At 46.1% G+C, this 17,550-nt stretch overlaps 6 protein-coding genes across 13 annotated transcripts; 2 read left to right on the top strand and 4 right to left on the bottom strand.

The window, feature by feature from the left end:
- Nucleotides 1-338: 338 nt before the first annotated feature.
- On the bottom strand, nucleotides 339-2,052 carry LOC131108809 (uncharacterized). Its single transcript, XM_058060144.2, has 7 exons — nucleotides 1,953-2,052; nucleotides 1,738-1,882; nucleotides 1,553-1,666; nucleotides 1,338-1,482; nucleotides 1,050-1,198; nucleotides 831-970; nucleotides 339-751 (listed from the first exon to the last, which is right to left on the bottom strand). The coding sequence occupies exons 1-7, from the start codon at nucleotides 2,050-2,052 to the stop codon at nucleotides 600-602; spliced, it is 945 nt and encodes a 314-aa protein (XP_057916127.2). The 3' UTR covers nucleotides 339-599.
- Nucleotides 2,036-3,455, bottom strand: LOC131108812 (nanos homolog 2-like). The gene is made up of 2 exons (XM_078791771.1): nucleotides 2,855-3,455; nucleotides 2,036-2,061 (listed from the first exon to the last, which is right to left on the bottom strand). Coding segments are annotated over exons 1-2 (504 nt in total). The 5' UTR covers nucleotides 3,358-3,455; the 3' UTR covers nucleotides 2,036-2,060.
- A 335-nt stretch (nucleotides 3,456-3,790) lies between these two features.
- Nucleotides 3,791-9,000, top strand: kpna1 (karyopherin alpha 1 (importin alpha 5)). 4 transcript variants are annotated; one of them, XM_058060142.2, is made up of 14 exons: nucleotides 3,791-3,876; nucleotides 4,454-4,587; nucleotides 4,691-4,804; nucleotides 4,888-4,987; nucleotides 5,084-5,178; nucleotides 5,477-5,608; nucleotides 5,690-5,778; nucleotides 5,848-5,947; nucleotides 6,022-6,185; nucleotides 6,262-6,340; nucleotides 6,408-6,533; nucleotides 6,625-6,752; nucleotides 6,827-7,002; nucleotides 7,360-9,000. In XM_058060142.2, exons 2-14 carry the CDS (start codon nucleotides 4,462-4,464, stop codon nucleotides 7,545-7,547), a joined length of 1,617 nt encoding a protein of 538 aa, XP_057916125.2. In that variant the 5' UTR covers nucleotides 3,791-3,876; nucleotides 4,454-4,461; the 3' UTR covers nucleotides 7,548-9,000. The 4 variants fall into 4 exon arrangements, with proteins under 4 accessions (XP_057916125.2, XP_078648621.1, XP_078648622.1 ...); XM_058060143.2 differs by lacking the exon at nucleotides 3,791-3,876 and adding an exon at nucleotides 3,955-3,970; XM_078792495.1 differs by having other exon boundaries at nucleotides 4,888-5,178.
- Nucleotides 9,001-9,038: 38 nt separating this feature from the next.
- Nucleotides 9,039-13,876, bottom strand: fam162a (family with sequence similarity 162 member A). 5 transcript variants are annotated; one of them, XM_058060148.2, is made up of 5 exons: nucleotides 13,760-13,876; nucleotides 10,154-10,237; nucleotides 9,809-9,923; nucleotides 9,535-9,643; nucleotides 9,039-9,437 (listed from the first exon to the last, which is right to left on the bottom strand). In XM_058060148.2, the coding sequence occupies exons 2-5, from the start codon at nucleotides 10,209-10,211 to the stop codon at nucleotides 9,321-9,323; spliced, it is 399 nt and encodes a 132-aa protein (XP_057916131.2). In that variant the 5' UTR covers nucleotides 10,212-10,237; nucleotides 13,760-13,876; the 3' UTR covers nucleotides 9,039-9,320. The 5 variants fall into 5 exon arrangements, with proteins under 5 accessions (XP_057916131.2, XP_078648624.1, XP_078648626.1 ...); XM_078792498.1 differs by lacking the exon at nucleotides 13,760-13,876 and adding an exon at nucleotides 12,753-12,815; XM_078792500.1 differs by lacking the exon at nucleotides 13,760-13,876 and adding an exon at nucleotides 11,482-11,501.
- On the top strand, nucleotides 11,045-12,441 carry mix23 (mitochondrial matrix import factor 23). The gene is made up of 5 exons (XM_058060145.2): nucleotides 11,045-11,172; nucleotides 11,573-11,698; nucleotides 11,763-11,909; nucleotides 11,979-12,038; nucleotides 12,097-12,441. Exons 1-5 carry the CDS (start codon nucleotides 11,122-11,124, stop codon nucleotides 12,145-12,147), a joined length of 435 nt encoding a protein of 144 aa, XP_057916128.2. The 5' UTR covers nucleotides 11,045-11,121; the 3' UTR covers nucleotides 12,148-12,441.
- A 1,806-nt stretch (nucleotides 13,877-15,682) lies between the features above and the next one.
- On the bottom strand, nucleotides 15,683-16,481 carry LOC131108555 (cystatin-B-like). The gene is made up of 3 exons (XM_058059585.2): nucleotides 16,317-16,481; nucleotides 16,140-16,241; nucleotides 15,683-15,912 (listed from the first exon to the last, which is right to left on the bottom strand). The coding sequence occupies exons 1-3, from the start codon at nucleotides 16,383-16,385 to the stop codon at nucleotides 15,781-15,783; spliced, it is 303 nt and encodes a 100-aa protein (XP_057915568.2). The 5' UTR covers nucleotides 16,386-16,481; the 3' UTR covers nucleotides 15,683-15,780.
- Nucleotides 16,482-17,550: the final 1,069 nt, after the last annotated feature.

Below are 17,550 nucleotides of genomic sequence, written 5' to 3'. Positions count from 1 at the left end.
TTGTATGATGTATGATATTTATTGATCAGCAACGACGTTGCTAAATTTTATCTGCCTGAAGGTAAAACGGGGGTAAATCTTCAAATGACGCTTTGTTCTTCTACGTTTTAATTGCCAGGCATTGTCAGCTTGGGACTGTGAAATACTGCTCTCTTTCGGTGAACTATGGTAATTACATTGTGGTGACATTTCCATTAGTTTAAATAAAAGTGTAAAACAAGGCACGTGTTAATATTTGACTATATAGTTATAGTATTTATAGTTATAGAATATTGCGAGACCAAATGAACTCAGTTTCATACACATCGTTTATTTAAAAATAAATATATTGACATCAGTATTGGGATACAAAAAAAGTACAGACGAGTTGACTGGGCTGTGTTGCTTGTTTACTAGTTTTATGATCAGTATGTAGGTACTGATCAGTATCAGTTTGTACTATAGTACTACAAAGTACTATAAAAAAGGTTCAGAGCTCAGTCAGTCAGAGATCAAGATAATATAGCTTATGGCCGTCACATACTGTAAATTATTAACAGCAGATGTCAAGACAAAACAGATGTACACCTGCAAAGAAAGCCATTTATCCCAAACAAAGCTTATCGAAGTGTCTTTTTTTGCCGCTGGGCAGCTTCCATGGGATCCATGGCCTCGGGGCTGATGTTGTTGTAGAGCGGCTGTTTGAAGTGACGCCAAAACACCAGAAGAACGCGTACGACAAACAGCAAGGACGACGCAGCCAACAGCACAACTGCAACAAGAGGGGAGTTCACAATTAGCCGTGTGTGGAACTTCTGCTGTCGTATGACGCTGGTGACCAAGATCTTTACCGATGAAGATACCACTGCGGCTGGGAGATTCCGCATTGTAGTGTTTATCAAAGTTTCCCGCCAAGGCCCAGATCACAACCGGGTAGTCGATGAGGATGTAGCGCACGTGCCTGTCCAGGACAACGTTCTCCACAAAGAACCTGAGAGTGGAGGCGAGTGGAGTGTTTTTTGGAGCGCTTGGAATGTAACGGTGAAAAGATGTGTGCACACGAGGCTCACCATACGAGCAGCAAGACAGTCAAGGCGCAATACGACACGGTGGCGGCGTCGGTGGGCGACATCTTTGCCTCGTACGTCAGCACGATAGCCAGGTTGATCAGCGTGGCGATGGTGGTCCATGTTGTGTAGATCATCACGCCATTCTGAACCTGCACTTCCAGTCAGAAAAACACGTATTATTAAACCGTGCAGAACGTTTATGGTAGGCTTATCGTACCAGAGAGAGACAGGATGTAAATCTCGAAAAGAAAACACTGACTATATTAGTAATGTGCAGGGTATACTAACCAGTATGCGAATGAGCCACAGGTCTGCTTTGTGGTATTTCTTTAGCCACGCTCCATAAACATGGAGGCCGTGGCAGGCAAAAGAGATCATTGCGTAGTTTGTGCCGGCGACCAGAATGAGAAAAACAAGCGCTGCAATCATCAGCCTTGATAGAAGACACCAGAAAAAAACATATTTGATATTTGACTGTTAGATTCTTGTAATTGTAAGCTTACCCTCTGTCCCAAACCAGCAGCCAGGCGATATTAAAGCACAGATTGAGACACCAGCATATGAAGAATCCGTAGGGTAAGACTGGAGGGCTGCAGTAAACATAACCATAAGCATTCCTGCAAGGAGTCAAATCAGCACTGTTAGCATTCCCACAGGAATCAGCTTTAGAAATGCTTGCAAACATTACTTTCTGCAAAGGTTAGCCAGGATGTAGATGATCATGATGGTCAACCACACGTAGATGACGCTCCAGATGCTGAAGGTCCATCCCGAGGGTGTGATCTCGGTCTCAAAGACAGAGGAAACGTTGCCTGTGGTGGTGTAGAAAGGACCTGCACGCAAGCAGAAGGATCATGTCGGAATGAAGCATCAACATTGGAGTAACACCAGAGCTTCACTTACCCACTCCAACCACAGAGAGGCCGTTGAACACCAAGCTCACAACATATAAGAAGAGAGATAGCAGAATGACTACAAGACGTCCAGCATCATGTTCCGCCATCGTGGGCGTCTGAATACAACAAACATGAGAACATTACGCAATATGCTAAATGCAAGCTGAACGTCAAACAAAGCCTACCTTTCTCCAGCCCAGCCCTCCCAGTGTGAGCAAACAAGACAACGCGCGGATGCCTCACTTTTATACATTAGCTCGTTGTATAACAGCAAGGTTTATGACCACTGTCAGGGTCACGTGCGCCTCTTATCTTCCATACATTCCTGCTGCAACGCACTCACAATCTACCAACAAAACACAACACTCCTCCACATGGCCGTAATGGTGCTTGGATCATGCAAAGGTGCATACACAAATACACCAACTTGCACAATTCAGCGTGTGTGAAAATGATCATGATTTAATAATTACTCCTTTTCCAGGTGACAGGCTGCCATTTTTAAAGGCCCTATTGTAAAAACACCAGTGCAGGATCCTCTTTGTGACAGAAGCCTGCTGCTGTTTTGAATGATATGATAAAATGCACACCTACAGTACGCTGGACTTTGCTTCATTACTGCATAATAGCTTAGCATAATAGCTTCGCATAATGTATCGTTGGCTGTTAGCAGTCACCAATGTCATCCCAAGTAGTGTTTTGGCAAATAATGACAAATAAATAAACGCCTTGGATCCACAATAAGAGACTAATACCACAATAACAAACATGAATGACCAAATACTACTTTCTGCATTCTAAAATATTCATCTTTATTGGATTGGAAGTTGCATGGCAGTGAAAACATGGCCAGAATGGCAAACAGAGAGGAACCGCAACAGAGGCCGCACAATCTCATGAAACATCTACCAGAACTTGGGACCTGGCATCATCCTGGCCATCTTGAGGCGCTGAGCCAGAGGGCAATAGCGGAGTGTGTGGGCGTGGTCTCCGGTAGCGTCACACACCGGACAGGTGTACCTCCACAGGACGGGGCACACCACCTTGCCGTCGTCTGCCTTCAGGTTGTGGGAGAGGTACACGTCGGAGGTCTCTCCGTTCCGCTTGCAGAAGGGACAGAAGGCCGACGGCCGCACGGTGGAGCTGCTGTCCGAACGGCTGCTCACAGAAGTGCTCTCCGGGGAGTCACCAGGGTGGGGCGCCTCGCACGGCTGGGGGGCGCCCTCTGCCTCCACCCGGTATTCGCTGCGGATCTTCTTCAGGACACCACTCAGGTTCAAGTAGTCGCGCCACATGTCAAAGACGGGGGCGTCGGACGGAGCGGGGGGCTGGCGGGAGGCCATGTTTGTTGGTGGGCGCGTGCCATGGAGGATGCCATTTATTTGATGATCCCTTGCCCCCACCCCACGCATTCATCGTTGGCACGCGTGTCCAACGCACAGGTGCAAAGAGAAAAAGTTTTGAGTGATGAGGACCACTTTCATCTCTAAGTTGGAAGAGTCCCTTTTCTCTCTGGGTTCCGCAGGATGTTGATGGGTCAAAGTGGCGCCACACCCCCCCCCCCCCCCCCACGCACACACAGGAGACGAGGAGACGAGGTCAGCAGGTGGCTATCACGAATCCACCACGCACCATGAACGACTCTCCAAGTTTGAACCAAAACCTGCTCTTTCACAAAGCACACCTTGAAGTTATCCACCCATCCAATCAGTTATGCCTTCCACAAATGTTACCCGTTTTAAGGACGTAGATATGCAAAAGCATATTGTCATTTAATCATGTTGTTGAAAGATTATTGACAGCGAGACAGGGCGGAGCCTGTATAAACGGCTGGGGAGGCGTGCGGGGAAACGGCGCATGCGCAGTACAATACCGGCGACGGCTCGAGAAGGCCTAACGAATAAGGGGATTAAAGGGGCCCGATTTGACAGGTGACATTTGAATTTCTAACCTCAGTTTAACCCATAAATGCTCAAACTTGTCATTTTCCCCAAACGCGCGGAACCACAGGCGTCGACAGAGACGGTAAAATGGCGCTCCGTCTCGGTGTTGTCACGCCAACGAACGTTAGCGCTGCATTTGAAAGCTAGCATTAGCTAACTGTGCTAGCATGCCTTAGCCAGCTGATCGAACATTCGATAAAGAGCGTCTAAGGTGTCGCTTCCGTGTCCCAGTATGATAAGAACACCCCAGGGTTGACAGCACATTCGATTTTGGACCAAGTGTGTTGTTTATTCCATGTCGTGTCGCCGTGGCAGTACAGTTAATGCTAGGCAGCTAGCCAAATATCCTCAGATGCCCTCATTTGCTGAACTGTATTGCTGTCATCGTTCGTCTGGACCGCTATACTTAAAGGATCATCAGCAATGCCTGTATTGGATAAGACCAGACTGTACTACAGGATAAACTTGTACCACCCTGGAAGAAAAGTCTTGTAATTAAGCTGATGTTACATAAGTGATCAATGATGTCTGTTAATGAACATTAAGTATCTTGTTGTCCGCTCAGGCTGCACAATGAGTCAGACTAAGGACAATGCCCGACTCAAGAGCTACAAGAACAAGTCCCTCAACACAGATGAAATGCGAAGGCGGAGGGAAGAGGAAGGTCTGCAACTTCGCAAACAGAAGAAGGATGAACAGGTGAGTTCACCTTCAGGTCAAATTGTAAAGACAACTGCCGGGATGAATCAATCCTGGTCATGGTAACAGGTCAGTCACGCATTTGCTGACTTTTGTCTACCAGCTGTTTAAAAGGAGAAACGTCGCCACAGTGGATGACGACGGCACCCTGGAAGATGACGGGATGGCTGACAGCGGCTACCTGGAGTCCCAGGCGAACAACATGGACCCCCTTACGGTGAGGGAGATGTTTATTTTAAAAAGGGTGCAGCAGTGATGTGCTGGTAAAACACTCTGGATTGTCCATCTGGTCTGCTGCAGGGCGGGGTGATCTCTGAGGATATGACTCAAATGATCTTCTCTACATCTCCTGAGCAGCAACTCATTGGCACCCAGCGATTTCGGAAACTTCTATCTAAGGGTGAAGTGTTTTCCTCAAATAGAGACCATTGTCCATCAACATCATCAACCACATTTTTTTGTACTGTGGTGTTAATTGTCACCATGCCATCCACAGAGCCCAATCCACCCATTGATGAAGTCATCGCCACTCCGGGCGTGGTGGAGCGCTTTGTGGAGTTCCTGAAGAGGCGAGAAAACTGCACATTGCAGGTAGAAATAAATCATTTCAGGCTTCATTGTGCAACAGCGTTGCAGTGCTGGCTCCCTCCTCTCCATCCAAACCCTCCACTGAAACCGGTACCATCAAAAAATACATTATTTCGAATGAGAATTGTGGTTGCTCACTCAAACGCTGCCCCTAGCATTTTTGGCAGAGAATTGCAAGCCACATTGTGAGCACCCACCAGGTGTGGGGACCCCGCTGTCGCATGATTTAGCCTTTGGTGTGCCACTCTCTACGTTTCTCACGGCACTTAGTCTGTCATTCCCACTTTCTATATTGCTCTAGTTCGAAGCTGCATGGGTGCTGACCAACATCGCTTCGGGCACTCCCCACCAGACGCGGGTGGTCATCCAAGCGGGTGCTGTGCCCATTTTTATAGAAATGCTCAGCTCCGATTTCGAGGATGTACAAGAGCAGGTGAGGGGGATTCACTAGTGTTCACTGTGTTTTTTTCCCCTGACTACAAAGTGACCTGAATGTGTGGTTTTGCCCCCGCAGGCGGTGTGGGCGCTCGGCAACATAGCAGGAGACAGCACCGCATGCAGAGACTTTGTCGTAGACTGCAACATCCTGCCTTCACTGCTGCAGTGAGTAGCAACTAACACACAGCATGTTTGTCAGTAAACGCAACAGGCTGTGAAACCTCCGCCTTGCAGGTTATTGGCTAAACAGACGCGTCTAACAATGATGAGGAACGCCGTGTGGGCGCTCTCCAACCTGTGCAGGGGGAAGAACCCTCCTCCCGACTTTGCAAAGGTAGTTTCATGTCTTTTTGGGTTGAAAGTATCACGCTGCAAACAGAACATCAGACGTGTTCCTCTCTCGTGCAGGTGTCCCCATGTCTCAGCGTGCTGTCCTGGCTGCTTTTTGTCAACGACACAGACATCATGGCCGACGCTTGCTGGGCACTCTCATACCTGTCTGATGGCCCGAACGACAAAATCCAGGCCGTGATCGACTCAGGAGTGTGTCGCAGGCTGGTGGAGTTACTGATGTAAGAAGCTCTTCCAGCAGCAGCAAACAGTGACACACTGGGCCATCTTCTGACCACGGTTTTTGTCTTGTCTCAGGCACAGTGACTACAAGGTGGTGTCTCCTGCTCTACGAGCTGTTGGAAATATTGTTACTGGGGATGACTTTCAGACACAGGTGATGGCAACGTTCACACGTACGTGGAGATGCGGCTTGCGTCTGACTGTGGCGTCATGTGGTCTAGGTTATCCTAAACTGTTCAGCACTGCAGTCCCTTCTTCATCTTCTGAGCAGCCCCAAAGAGTCCATCAAGAAGGAAGCCTGCTGGACCATCTCCAACATCACAGCAGGGAACCGAGCACAAATACAGGTCAGAGTGGCATGCCATAGCCAAGAATAACAACACCAACACCTGGCAGTGCCGTGAGCATTTTCTCTGAACCTTCGTACGTCCATAACAGATGGTGATAGATGCAAATCTGCTGCCTCCGCTCATCACTATCCTACAAGTGGCAGAGTTTCGCACAAGGAAGGAGGCAGCATGGGCGATTACCAACGCCACCTCTGGGGGCTCTGCTGAGCAGATCAGGTTGGGGTGCTTAAGATCCATCACTACTCTGCATAAAAACGGGATACATGAACCGTTTGTGCTACCACCTGCAGGCACCTCGTGGAACTTGGCTGCATAAAACCCCTGTGTGATTTGCTCACGCTGATGGACTCCAAAATAGTTCAGGTGGCCCTGAATGGCATCGAGAACATCCTGCGACTGGGTGAACTGGAGGCCAAGAGGGGAGGTGGCATCAACCCCTACTGTGCACTCATCGAGGAGGCCTACGGTACACACTGCTGCTTCCCCACTTGATCCCTCCTTGCAAACACAGTCAGTGTCTGGTCCACCCCTGCAAACACCTTCCCGTTCGATTTCGGATCAGCATTTGCGCGAGCAACTATTGTTGTAACACATCCATTAGCCTCCAGCAGCAGTAACACTCCCCTTCTATCTTAACCATTGTTCACTCGTTTCCATACATCCACTCATTTTAGATGTAGGGCGCTAACAAACACATAACAGGACTGTCTGCGTAGTCTGTGTCATTACATGAAATCTCCATAGTGTTTCCCACTGGGCTGCAATCTAACAAAGTGTGAAAGACATTTTGTGGTAATTATTGTCCTACTTACCAACTATTCAGGTCTGGACAAGCTGGAGTTCCTGCAGGGCCACGAGAACCAGGACATCTACCAGAAAGCGTACGACTTGATCGAGCGCTACTTCAACACGGAGGATGAGGATGCGTCTCTCGCTCCGGCCGTGGATCTGCAGCAGCAGCAGTTCCTCTTCCAGCAGTGCGAGGCGCCCATGGAAGGCTTCCAACTATAAAGCTCAATCTGCGCTGCCACCTTCATCCTCAGCTCATTTCTCTGCCCGCCACCGCCACCATGGTCGAGGAGGAGCCGTCAGCAACCCCAGGCTCGCCTCGTTCCTCCCCCCTCCTCATTGTCAAGAGAGATTGATTTTATCGTAATTACATAAATGACAAATTACTGGAGCGTGTGCGCGTACGTGAGCATGGGTCAAGTCTGCTGTCCTGTTGGGCGGCCGGTGAAGGTTCCACTCATCGTTGAGCTCACCTGTGTGCGCCCCATTCGTCATCACTTGAACTCACTCAACATATCCCGCAGCGCCCCAGTCTTACTTTTTGGGTTTGACAAAAAGGCCACAAAGCTCTCGGTGGGGGAAACGGTAGGACTGCACAGCTCCAACACCTTGACCTTCTTGTCCACACACAGGTAGACGTGAACAAGCTCACCTAGACACTGGACTGACTGTCAGACGCTGCCCACCGGACTGAACTGCCCAACGCAAGGACTCAAGCGACCGCTAGGAACAGCACTTAAGACGAAAAACGTGGAGCGGATCTCGCTCACCTCTCTCAGCCATGGATGGACAAATTAGGACGTAGGCGTCGCTGAGGGGCGGAGCTTGCCAGCAACAAACCTGGCTGCTGGATTTCATTCATCCACCCCAGTCCCGAGACTCCTCCAGCTGCTCGGGCTCCATCCAGAAGACAAGTTAGGACTGCCTCTGGTGTGATACCAATACTCCCATGGACGCATGGGGAAAATTGCAGTCTTCCCTCGCACTGAGACAATTGGACCAGACTAATAAACCCTGGAGACTGTCCTGCAAGCAGACCAGTGGGGATTTTTACTACCATCATTTTATTTCACAGCACTTTAGTTGAGGACTGACGCCTGCTCATTGAGGACAAATACTTTTGTTGTTACATTTACTATTTAACTGCTTGATGACACGGCTCTTCCCCTCTCAGGACGCGAGGATTACTTCAGATAACCACTCTGACAAAAGGGACTCCAGCACATTGGGGACTACAAGTGTTAGCACACTAATTCCAAGCAGAGCGACAAGAAACACTCTGACCTAACAATCTGACAATTGGTGACATTGTCCACGGCAACATGGCGTCTTGACCCACGTTGCCATGATAGTATTTTCTCATATGATCATGCCAAATCTTTTCACTCACACTTCAGCTTTTGGGTCTGAATAGTTTCCTTTTATGTCACATTGCCTATTGTGCCATTATTCTTCACCATGAATCCAGTTAATTTCAGCAAGACTCCAGATGAAACTTGAAAACTCTGGTGATCGCCTTTAGTTAGCTAATCTGAATGTTTACCTAGTCCTCTTTACATTACATTTGTCACAGTCTGTGGAAGAGATGGCTAGCTCGGACACTGTTCACCGCTGTAGTATTGAGTTTGTGCAACTCTGCCCTGTTCTGACATTTGCATAAAAGGCATCCCATCAAGCATGGAGTCAAGCGCCTTCATTGTCCTCATTCAGTCATGTGATCAACAAAGATGACTTTAATTGACTTGTGTGTTTTTGGCCTGTTTCACGTACAAACGCAGACGTCACATGAACAAAATGGGACCTTCTTGATGTTAGAATGAAATTTAAAATATGTAAGAAGCATTTTCTTGAGGTATGTTTTTTTTTTTAACTTGTCACAGATTACCAAATAATTATGTATTATACAGAGTCAGGCCGTTCTAGTCACTGGCGGTGATGCATATGAATCAGCGAGGGGAGATACCCGGATGTGCCTTTGTTTGTCGTCATCCTCCATCACTGAGCCTTGTCAGACAGGGCAACCGCTGCTTCCTGCTCTCTCTGTAGATCCTCCCTCCATTTAGCCTTCTTCTTCATGTTCTGGTCCGTCAGGGACTCATGTCTGCTCGCGGCCTGCAATGACCAAATTGAAGGTTATTTATAGATCCTAAATGATGAACCTCAAATGTCAATGCATCCGTGCATGGACACGCACACACAAAGCGCTCACCCGTTTGCCCAGGATGACCATCAGCAAACAGCCACCTATTGTTGCCGCCATCATCACATAGCAGGCTTTCACTCGGACTCGGTTTCTGGCAGCATCCAGTGTTTCAAACCTGTGGACACACACACACATACAGTTTTTGACATGGTGGTCTTATTGCAGCATCAGGAACCACACCAATTACTTCCTCTCGCCACCATCCCCAGAAGAACCATTTAATGAGCTCTTTTCCTGTGATGTATATTCATCGTGGGGTAAACAGGAAGAGTCGACTTACGACACAAACTCTGGTATCTCCTCTGCTCCTTTGTAGCGTCCCGACCACACTAGAATCTTCTTGTCCAGCTGCGAGGGTCTGTAGCCTGGGATCTTGAAGCCCAGACGAGGAGATGCTGCGTGGGAGAACACATAACACCAAGAACATGGCGCGCAAGTCCAAAACAAACACTTAAAAAACAACACACACACACACACACACACACACACTTCCTGTGGCGCTTCAAACTCAGCTGGAAAACAGATCCCAAACGTCGTGTCCTGATGGACGTGTGTGTGATTTAATTTATGGTGTGTGTGACAAAGACCATATATGTGATTTGATTTGTGATAATGTGATTGTTACCTTGTGCTGGAGCTGCAGGTGGCGGCTCTGTTTTGACCTCCTGTGGTTTATTGCACATCCCTCTGATGTGTCTGTGCCGCTGACCTGTGCCAAAACAGTAACCAGTAAAAAGCTATCTCCAACCCACCTGAACACAAATAAAACGGCGGTGGGAATGACTGCATGTTTATGGTTGGACATCTACAGACTGATAATGTTTTAGCTAGTTGAATGTGATACAAAGTTGCAATGAAATAATTAATAAAACAAATACCACATAAATCGTAACCCAAAAAATAAGTTTACGAGCGGAGAGGTGTTCAATGTCCCGCTTAATACATTTCACAACACATTTTGTCATCCTTGTTCTTACCCTAAATGGTGTATTTCACAATACAGGAGTTTACAAAAGGTGACATAGTTTACAGCAGTTGAAGTTAAATTTAAAACAGATTTATAGTTTAACATATCAAAAAATGACTATGACATATTGATACAAACAATGTAGGAACTACAGGTTGGTAAATGCTCGGAAGGAAAATGGAAATAAAATTTAAATGCTTACGAACCCAAGAGGTTACCAACGGAAAGTCGGGACCTGACTAAATTCATGCCGTTTTCTTTCGTGTGTTAAAAGTATTCGAAACTAGATTATCGCAGACGTGTGCAGAAACACGTCCAGTCCCGTCTGCTGCTGAAAGTCAACCATTTAGCATAACATAGCACAACCTAGCCTAGCAGCAAAGTCGCCTCGAGGACCCCTTCGATGAGTGATAGTAGTCTGTGTTGTTCGCCTGATAAAAATCGCTCTAGCATAGCACCTTTAGTTAGTATTAGACATTCACTTGTTTTAACATAGAAAATACGCATACAATATACCAATTTAAATTGTTTACTCTACATACCTAATGTTAGTCGATGTAGTCATATATTTACCCGCCGAAAGGCATTGCATTGAACAGCCACCTGAGAGGTCCGCGCGATCCACTATGGCGGCGCCCTATGGAACATTAGACTGTGAGGACTTTTCCATGTTTCAGGTAATCCCAAATGAGGATTATTGAAAGCTTTTCATTCCTGTGCCCAATTGACTCGGGTCGAGGCACCGGGTCGATAAAGTTGAGAGGCCCGGCCGTGTGTTTTTTAACAGACTACGTGACCCCTTGTGTGAAGACTAAAGTGTTCTGTAATCTGCAGGAGTTGTAACATGTGAATCGCAGAACACGTTGCGGCAGTTTCTCGAGTTTATTCACATTTGCATTCAGTCCCAATAACTCAATAGTACTGTACACACACACACACACACACACACACGTATAATATGTCCATTTAGTCATTTTAAAATTCACCTTATTGGTGGGTCTTCACTGGCCATGTTGGCATGCGGGGTGTACCACTGAAGGCGTTTCTCGTCAAAGTGACCTTTCCTACGTCTTCCAGGAGATGCTGAGGGCAATGCGCACCATCGATGATCGCATCGTCCACTCCCTGAACACCACCGTGCCCACAGTCTCCTTCTCGGGCAAAGTGGACGCCACACAAACGTGCAAGCAACTCTACCAATCGGTGAGTGGCCGACTGATTTCTGCTGTCGTGACTTCCAAGCGACTTCTGGCTGTTTGTGTTGCAGATGATGGAGGCCCATCTGAGCAGAGACAAAGCCATCAAGACGTGCATCACCCAAGCGTCTGAGGTGGTGGGACAACTGCGAGAGGCCAGGACCAAAGATGGAGACAACTTGGCTCTCATCAAGCAGCTTAGAAAAGAACAGACCAAAGTAATTGTCCTCTTGAAGACCAGCTCATTTGGAGTCGGACTCGCTTTCTCATTCCTCTTCTTCTTCCAGTTAAAGCTCATGCAGTCTGAGCTGAACGTTGAGGAGGTTGTCAACGATAGAAGCCTGAAGGTATGCTACTTTGCCATTTTTATATTTCTATTCCGACTTGACGATGTTTCCATTGCAGGTTTTTAACGAAAGGTGTCGAATCCACTACACGCCTCCTAAGGTGAAGTGACTGCGTCCCAAACAATGGACGGACCCTGAAACTGTGACCTGCCGCCGACATCTTGGCTCCAGACTGCTCGGACCTTTCTTCGTCCTCCGTCTTGCTCGTGTCCCGGTGTGATTTTTGTCCCGCATCGTTAAAACAGCCTTCCATGTGCTTCTTTGATGACAGAAGTATGACTTTTTTTTTTAAAGATAATGAAATATTTTCAAAAAGAATCCTGGTGTGTTTTTCCAATGGATGACTGCTGAAAAGTGAGAAAAAAAAATACAATGAAAATAAACAAAGTAATGCATTTCATCTACTCCACCACCTGAGGGCAGTCAGTGCTCAACAAATCCTTTTGCTGTCACCGCGCCCCTCCTACACCTCAAAACATCCAACCAGAAAACATATCCCATCACTTCCCAAAAAAGCGCATGGTCAGAAGGAACGTTACAAGAGTACTGTCTACAGTCTATACAGTCTGGTACGGTCTACATTTCAGAAAAAAATTTACACCTTTTTGTGGAACAACACTGAAAAAAATGACACTTTTCAATATAAAGTAGTCAGTGTACAGCTTGTATTAAAGTACATTTATTGTCACTTCAAAATAACACAAAATCATTCACCTTTAAAGCGCTGGCAACACACCCAAGTCCATCCATCCATTTCTCCTCACGAGGGTCGCAGGCATGAAGGAGCCTATCCCAGCTGTCTTCAGGCAAGAGGCGGGGTACACCCTGGACTGGTGGTCAGCCAATCCCAGGGCACATAAAGACAAACAACCATTCACACTCACATTCATACCTATGGACAATTTGGAGTCGTCAATTAACCTAGCATGTTTTTGGAATGGGGGAGGAAACTGGAATACACGGAGAAAACCCACGCATGCACGGGGAGAACATGCAAACTCCACACAGAGATGCCCACCGAAGTCCTCTTTACGTTACTAAGTCAAATGTCCAATTCAATTTGGGCCCATTCCATTTATATACTAGTGATTAAAATACATAATACAATCAAACAATTCTGTGCTTTGGCGCACAAATGTTCCTTCAAATGTAATGCATGCATAGATGCAATGTGACTAAAACAAGCACTTGAGGAGGAACCAAACGTTGCACCTCCCTTATTTGCAACAGTATGATCAATTTTAACATTTCATCATTGAGAGTGATTGAGTGAGAGTGGGTGCCGGCGGTCAACTGTAACCTACTTCTCACTATAAGTATCCTAAAATGAGCAGAAATACTAAATATTTTCAATAATAAACAAGAAAGGCAGCTTACCACTTTGGTGGTTTTAGGCATGAATTTAATAATACTTTATCTCTTTCAATTACGAGAAAGAGGATGGAGGACGAAAGAGCAGTTTTAACTTTTCAAGTTTGGAAATATTTACAAATGATTCATGAACACGCCCTCCATGGAGGTTGCAACCTCCCACACAACATCAACTTCCACTTTTCATGGGAAAAGCCCTTTTGGTTTCATGTCATTTGATTTCATAATAATAATAATAATAATTTAGAAATATGCTCAACTGAGGACAGTTTGTGGCACTTTACAGTAATGTGATCCTATTATTCATTGACATGCTGGTGATGGTCATCTACATCTGTAGTCACACTCACCAAACGCAGTAAGCAGGCAGTAAGCAGGCAGGAAAGGTCCATGGCAAATGCAACTTGGAGAAAGTGCCAACTACACCAAATGATATCTTGATTAAAAATGACCAGCAGGTGCTTCTGCCAGCCCTTACCAGCTGAAGCAGAGCTGCTGATCATTGCATGATCCCAAAACAGGAAATAAGAAAACAAATTAAGAGCACCACACAGGAAATGTTATAAAACAACGGAAAACCGAAATGCAAGTGTAATGTAATTTAATGTAATAAATACTTTCACTGGTTATGAAGTAATTATCTTACCAAATCATTTTTAAAGTATGAATGTTATTATTGAACAATTAGAGAGCTCTGGCTCAATCCATATTGCAAACAAAGCTTAGGAGTACATGTACGTGTGTACCATTACGATGCAACTGCAGTATAAGTGTGTACCATTAGGATACCACCGCAGTATAAGTGTGTACCATTATGATACAACTGCAGTATAAGTGTGTACCATTACGATACAACCGCAGTATAAGTGTGTACCATTAGGATACCACCGCAGTATAAGTGTGTAGGATACAACCGCAGTATAAGTGTGTACCATTACGATACAACCGCAGTATAGGTGTGTACCATCATACCACAAGCACATGATAAACAGTCCTTTCCATCAATACTTTGTATTGATCAGAGTCAGGAAGTGGGGGTGTGAGAAATGCATGAGTACACGTGTACTGTGATTGACTGCTAACAAGTCGTCTGGGATAGGCTCCCGCTCACCCGTGACGCTAAAGAAGCCAAGCGTGGTAAGAAACGAAGGGATGGGTGTTTTGCCGGTGATTGGAGCATTCCTGGCCGTCATGTGTTGACGTGTGTGTGGCGTCTTTGTGGCAGCTGAAAGGCTGACAGATGGAGGACAAAGCCCATGGTGGAGTGGCTGCAATGTTTGCAAAGTCAGATGAAAATGTGAATATTTTCACAGGGCGTCGGCTGAGGCTGAATAGTACGTGACGACGTGTGGGTTTACGTGTGTGTCACAACAGGAGAGTCAAATGCTTTAAGGAGGGGGCGTCCATAGTCTGTTCTGCAATCTGCAGGACTTTCACAACACGTCGAGCCAGTGAAAAAACACGTGGAAGGTCTTTTTGGTGTCTGTCTGCACGTACGTGTGATTTAAATGCTTTCTCACTTTCGTTTTTTTTTAATTGGATAAAAATATGCAGCAAAAAGTTGTTCCAATTAAGCCAACAAACACTCAAGTTGTTTTTCCTTGAAATATGCTTGACCTGCGTAGTGCGCTCAAACCCGAGTGTTTGTATGCCTCCGCTGTTGCTTTTCAGACATGACATATTGCATGTGCAAAGGGGGCTGTTTTCCCTGAACTGTATCCTTCCGCAGAATCTAGTCCCCAAGCAAAGCCCCGTACGCCTTGCTGACCGACTGTTTTACTAAATAAGCCGCCATGGGGCCAAAAAAAGGTTGCAAGGCCAGCATTTTAATACAGGAGGTGAGAAACAGGATTGAACTCCATCTCACCTAAATGGCTAAATTATTATTATTGTTATTATTATTATTATATGCCACTAGTCAAAAGTTTGGAGACACTTTGTCCTGCTATTGAATGACAAAGTGTTGCCAAAGGGGCGACTGGTGCAGAAGTATTGGGACAGGCGGCCCTTGACCCCCCCCAGGACCAAAGACCTCAATTAACATGATTGTTCAGCGTTAATCTCAATAAAAATTCTGGATTATTTCATCTTTTGCTGTCTTTCAAATTGGACTACACTCCAGATATCCTTTTACTAGTGCCAAGGGATGATAGAGGAATGAAGCATTTCCTTCCTAAGCCAACTTTATTTCACTTTTTTAGAAGACGTTTTAAATGACTGCGCTTAGAATGTGCTAAAATGTCTTCCCACTGAAGATGAAACACAAAGCAAAATCAGTGTGGATTCTTTATTGGTTCATCCGCGACACAACTCACCATGAACATACACAGAGGTGCGCTTTGTCAAAAGAATCGTTCACACGCCGAGTCTCTCAGAAGTACTCGATGGGGTCGGAGTGGCTCTTTGACTCCTGGATGCCGCTCAGCTGCAGATCTTCTCCTGGGTTGCACGACAGCTTTTTGAAGACGCAGATGTGGATGTGATCCTCTCCCCCCACGTGCACCTGCGGAAAAGCACCAGGACAAAACGACATCGGTGAGTAACTCACTTGATTCTATTCCACTTTGACGGAGTTCACACTTTCAGTTATCTGGCAAGGAACATGCAAAGCAACACGAGTATGTTTAGAAACACAAATCCATGTTCTTCTCTTGCTTATTTTTTGTGTTTTTTTTGTCCCAAACAAGACGGAGCCACCCGTGTGGGTGGGGGTTGGGGGGTTGTGCATACCTTGATGAAGAAGTTGGTCCCAGCCACCACCTGCTCCCGATACATCTTGGCAGTGAAGACGTCAAAAGACTTGCCGGCTTTCTGCTCAACATGAGGCTTCACCTGGTGAGACAAGTCAGAGAGTTAGAGAGTTAGAGCGGACCTTAACAGTCCCTTAAAGGCCACATTGAGACTCACTTTCTCGCAGATGGCCTGGATCTTTGGGTCGGCAGCCTTAGGCTCGTTGAGTCCTCCGCACATCATCATGATGATGGATGTCTGGTGTTGGTAGAAGGAGAAGAAAGGTAGCAGGGAAAAAGAGTGGAGGTCAAATGTGTCTGTTGGTTTTATGGTGTGACTCTGACTCATGGCTCGTGGACCCGCCCACTCTCGAGAGGGTGGAACTTTTTCCTTTTTAATGTGCATTCATCCTTCCCGTAACTTGATGTGATGGAAGCATTTATATTTCACAGGTATAACAGGGTTGCCTTGGGCCCCCAAATGACTTTTACGCCCCTGATCTTTGCTCCTCCGAGCTCCCGAAGCAGTCATGGCTCCACCAGCCTGAAGGCGGCGCTGTACTAGCAGTGACAGTTTGACTCACTGACAACGAAGAAGAAGAAACTATTGAACACGCTCAGCAGAAAGCCAAATAAATGCCCGTAGTATCTCCGTGGTCATGAGTTATGGGCTTTGGCGAAGACATTGGACCATTGTGACAAAAAACAAGAATCTTACCGGTCTGGTTTTCGTTCTTTTGCCAACGTCACGGATGAAGTCCAAAGGACGGAGCGTGTTGGCGGTAAATGAAGACTACTTCCGTTTAGCCACCGCAGTGGAATGTTGTTTAAATGTTTTTTTTTTCCAGTTCTCTACAGTTTACTTTCATAAATATTTTTTATATCGTATTGCTCGTAATGTTTTATTTATATAGTTGAACTGTTATAGAATGAGTCAGTTAAGGGCTGCAAGGCAGACTAGTTGCTGGATAATATATTGTCAATAAAGTTTGCCTTGAACTTTTGTCCCGTGCTTGATTGTGGTTATAATAATTAAAAGGCAGGATTACAATCGCATCAACTATTGTTTACTGAAGTACTGAAGAAATATATCGATACTACTACCGGTTCTGTGTTGATTTGCTTTGGATCGACACCAGCATTTGCAATATCGTCCACCCCAGTAGTTGCTTCAGTCGGCCATGAGATGGTAGAAAGGGTAGAAAGGGGCACTGGTCAACCAGCATACTGGTGTTCTTGTGTGGTGTGATTTATGAAATCACCCCTCAAGCAAATAGATCATTATGGGCTTTTCGCTGATTTCCATGTCATTTGGACTGGTCTTTTGTCATATTTAGGAATTAGAGCCAATTTCAATTCAGACTCCCAACTTCCTCTTTTAGGGGTTGATCCTCTATCGGGATGGTTTTTAA

Source organism: Doryrhamphus excisus, linkage group LG7 (genome assembly GCF_037039965.1).
Source record: "Doryrhamphus excisus strain RoL-2023G ecotype Guam linkage group LG7, RoL_Dexc_Guam_v1.1, whole genome shotgun sequence".
Classification (NCBI taxonomy): Eukaryota; Metazoa; Chordata; class Actinopteri; order Syngnathiformes; family Syngnathidae; genus Doryrhamphus; species Doryrhamphus excisus.
This window is presented reverse-complemented; position numbering and strand designations above follow the sequence as displayed.

Excerpts from the sequence above, each read along its gene's own strand:
- LOC131108812 (XM_078791771.1), bottom strand. The coding sequence starts at position 3,357 with ATGCGTGGGGTGGGGGCAAGGGATCATCAAATAAATGGCATCCTCCAT.
- mix23 (XM_058060145.2), top strand. The coding sequence starts at position 11,122 with ATGGCGGCGCCCTATGGAACATTAGACTGTGAGGACTTTTCCATGTTT. Across the intron at positions 11,699-11,762 it reads GCAAGCAACTCTACCAATCG|ATGATGGAGGCCCATCTGAG; the intron begins GTGAGTGGCCGA and ends TTTGTGTTGCAG. Across the intron at positions 11,910-11,978 it reads TTAGAAAAGAACAGACCAAA|TTAAAGCTCATGCAGTCTGA; the intron begins GTAATTGTCCTC and ends TTCTTCTTCCAG.
- fam162a (XM_058060149.2), bottom strand. The coding sequence starts at position 10,744 with ATGAATTTAGTCAGGTCCCGACTTTCCGTTGGTAACCTCTTGG. Across the intron at positions 9,644-9,808 it reads GAGATACCAGAGTTTGTGTC|GTTTGAAACACTGGATGCTG; the intron begins GTAAGTCGACTC and ends GTGTGTCCACAG. Across the intron at positions 9,438-9,534 it reads TGGTCATCCTGGGCAAACGG|GCCGCGAGCAGACATGAGTC; the intron begins GTGAGCGCTTTG and ends TGGTCATTGCAG.
- LOC131108809 (XM_058060144.2), bottom strand. The coding sequence starts at position 2,052 with ATGGCGGAACATGATGCTGGACGTCTTGTAGTCATTCTGCTATCTCTC. Across the intron at positions 1,667-1,737 it reads CTGGCTAACCTTTGCAGAAA|GAATGCTTATGGTTATGTTT; the intron begins GTAATGTTTGCA and ends GACTCCTTGCAG. Across the intron at positions 752-830 it reads CCGCAGTGGTATCTTCATCG|TTGTGCTGTTGGCTGCGTCG; the intron begins GTAAAGATCTTG and ends CTCTTGTTGCAG.
- LOC131108555 (XM_058059585.2), bottom strand. The coding sequence starts at position 16,385 with ATGATGATGTGCGGAGGACTCAACGAGCCTAAGGCTGCCGACCCAAAG. Across the intron at positions 16,242-16,316 it reads TCCAGGCCATCTGCGAGAAA|GTGAAGCCTCATGTTGAGCA; the intron begins GTGAGTCTCAAT and ends TTGTCTCACCAG. Across the intron at positions 15,913-16,139 it reads GGACCAACTTCTTCATCAAG|GTGCACGTGGGGGGAGAGGA; the intron begins GTATGCACAACC and ends GCTTTTCCGCAG.
- kpna1 (XM_078792495.1), top strand. The coding sequence starts at position 4,462 with ATGAGTCAGACTAAGGACAATGCCCGACTCAAGAGCTACAAGAACAAG. Across the intron at positions 4,805-4,887 it reads ACAACATGGACCCCCTTACG|GGCGGGGTGATCTCTGAGGA; the intron begins GTGAGGGAGATG and ends GGTCTGCTGCAG. Across the intron at positions 6,341-6,407 it reads GGGATGACTTTCAGACACAG|GTTATCCTAAACTGTTCAGC; the intron begins GTGATGGCAACG and ends CATGTGGTCTAG.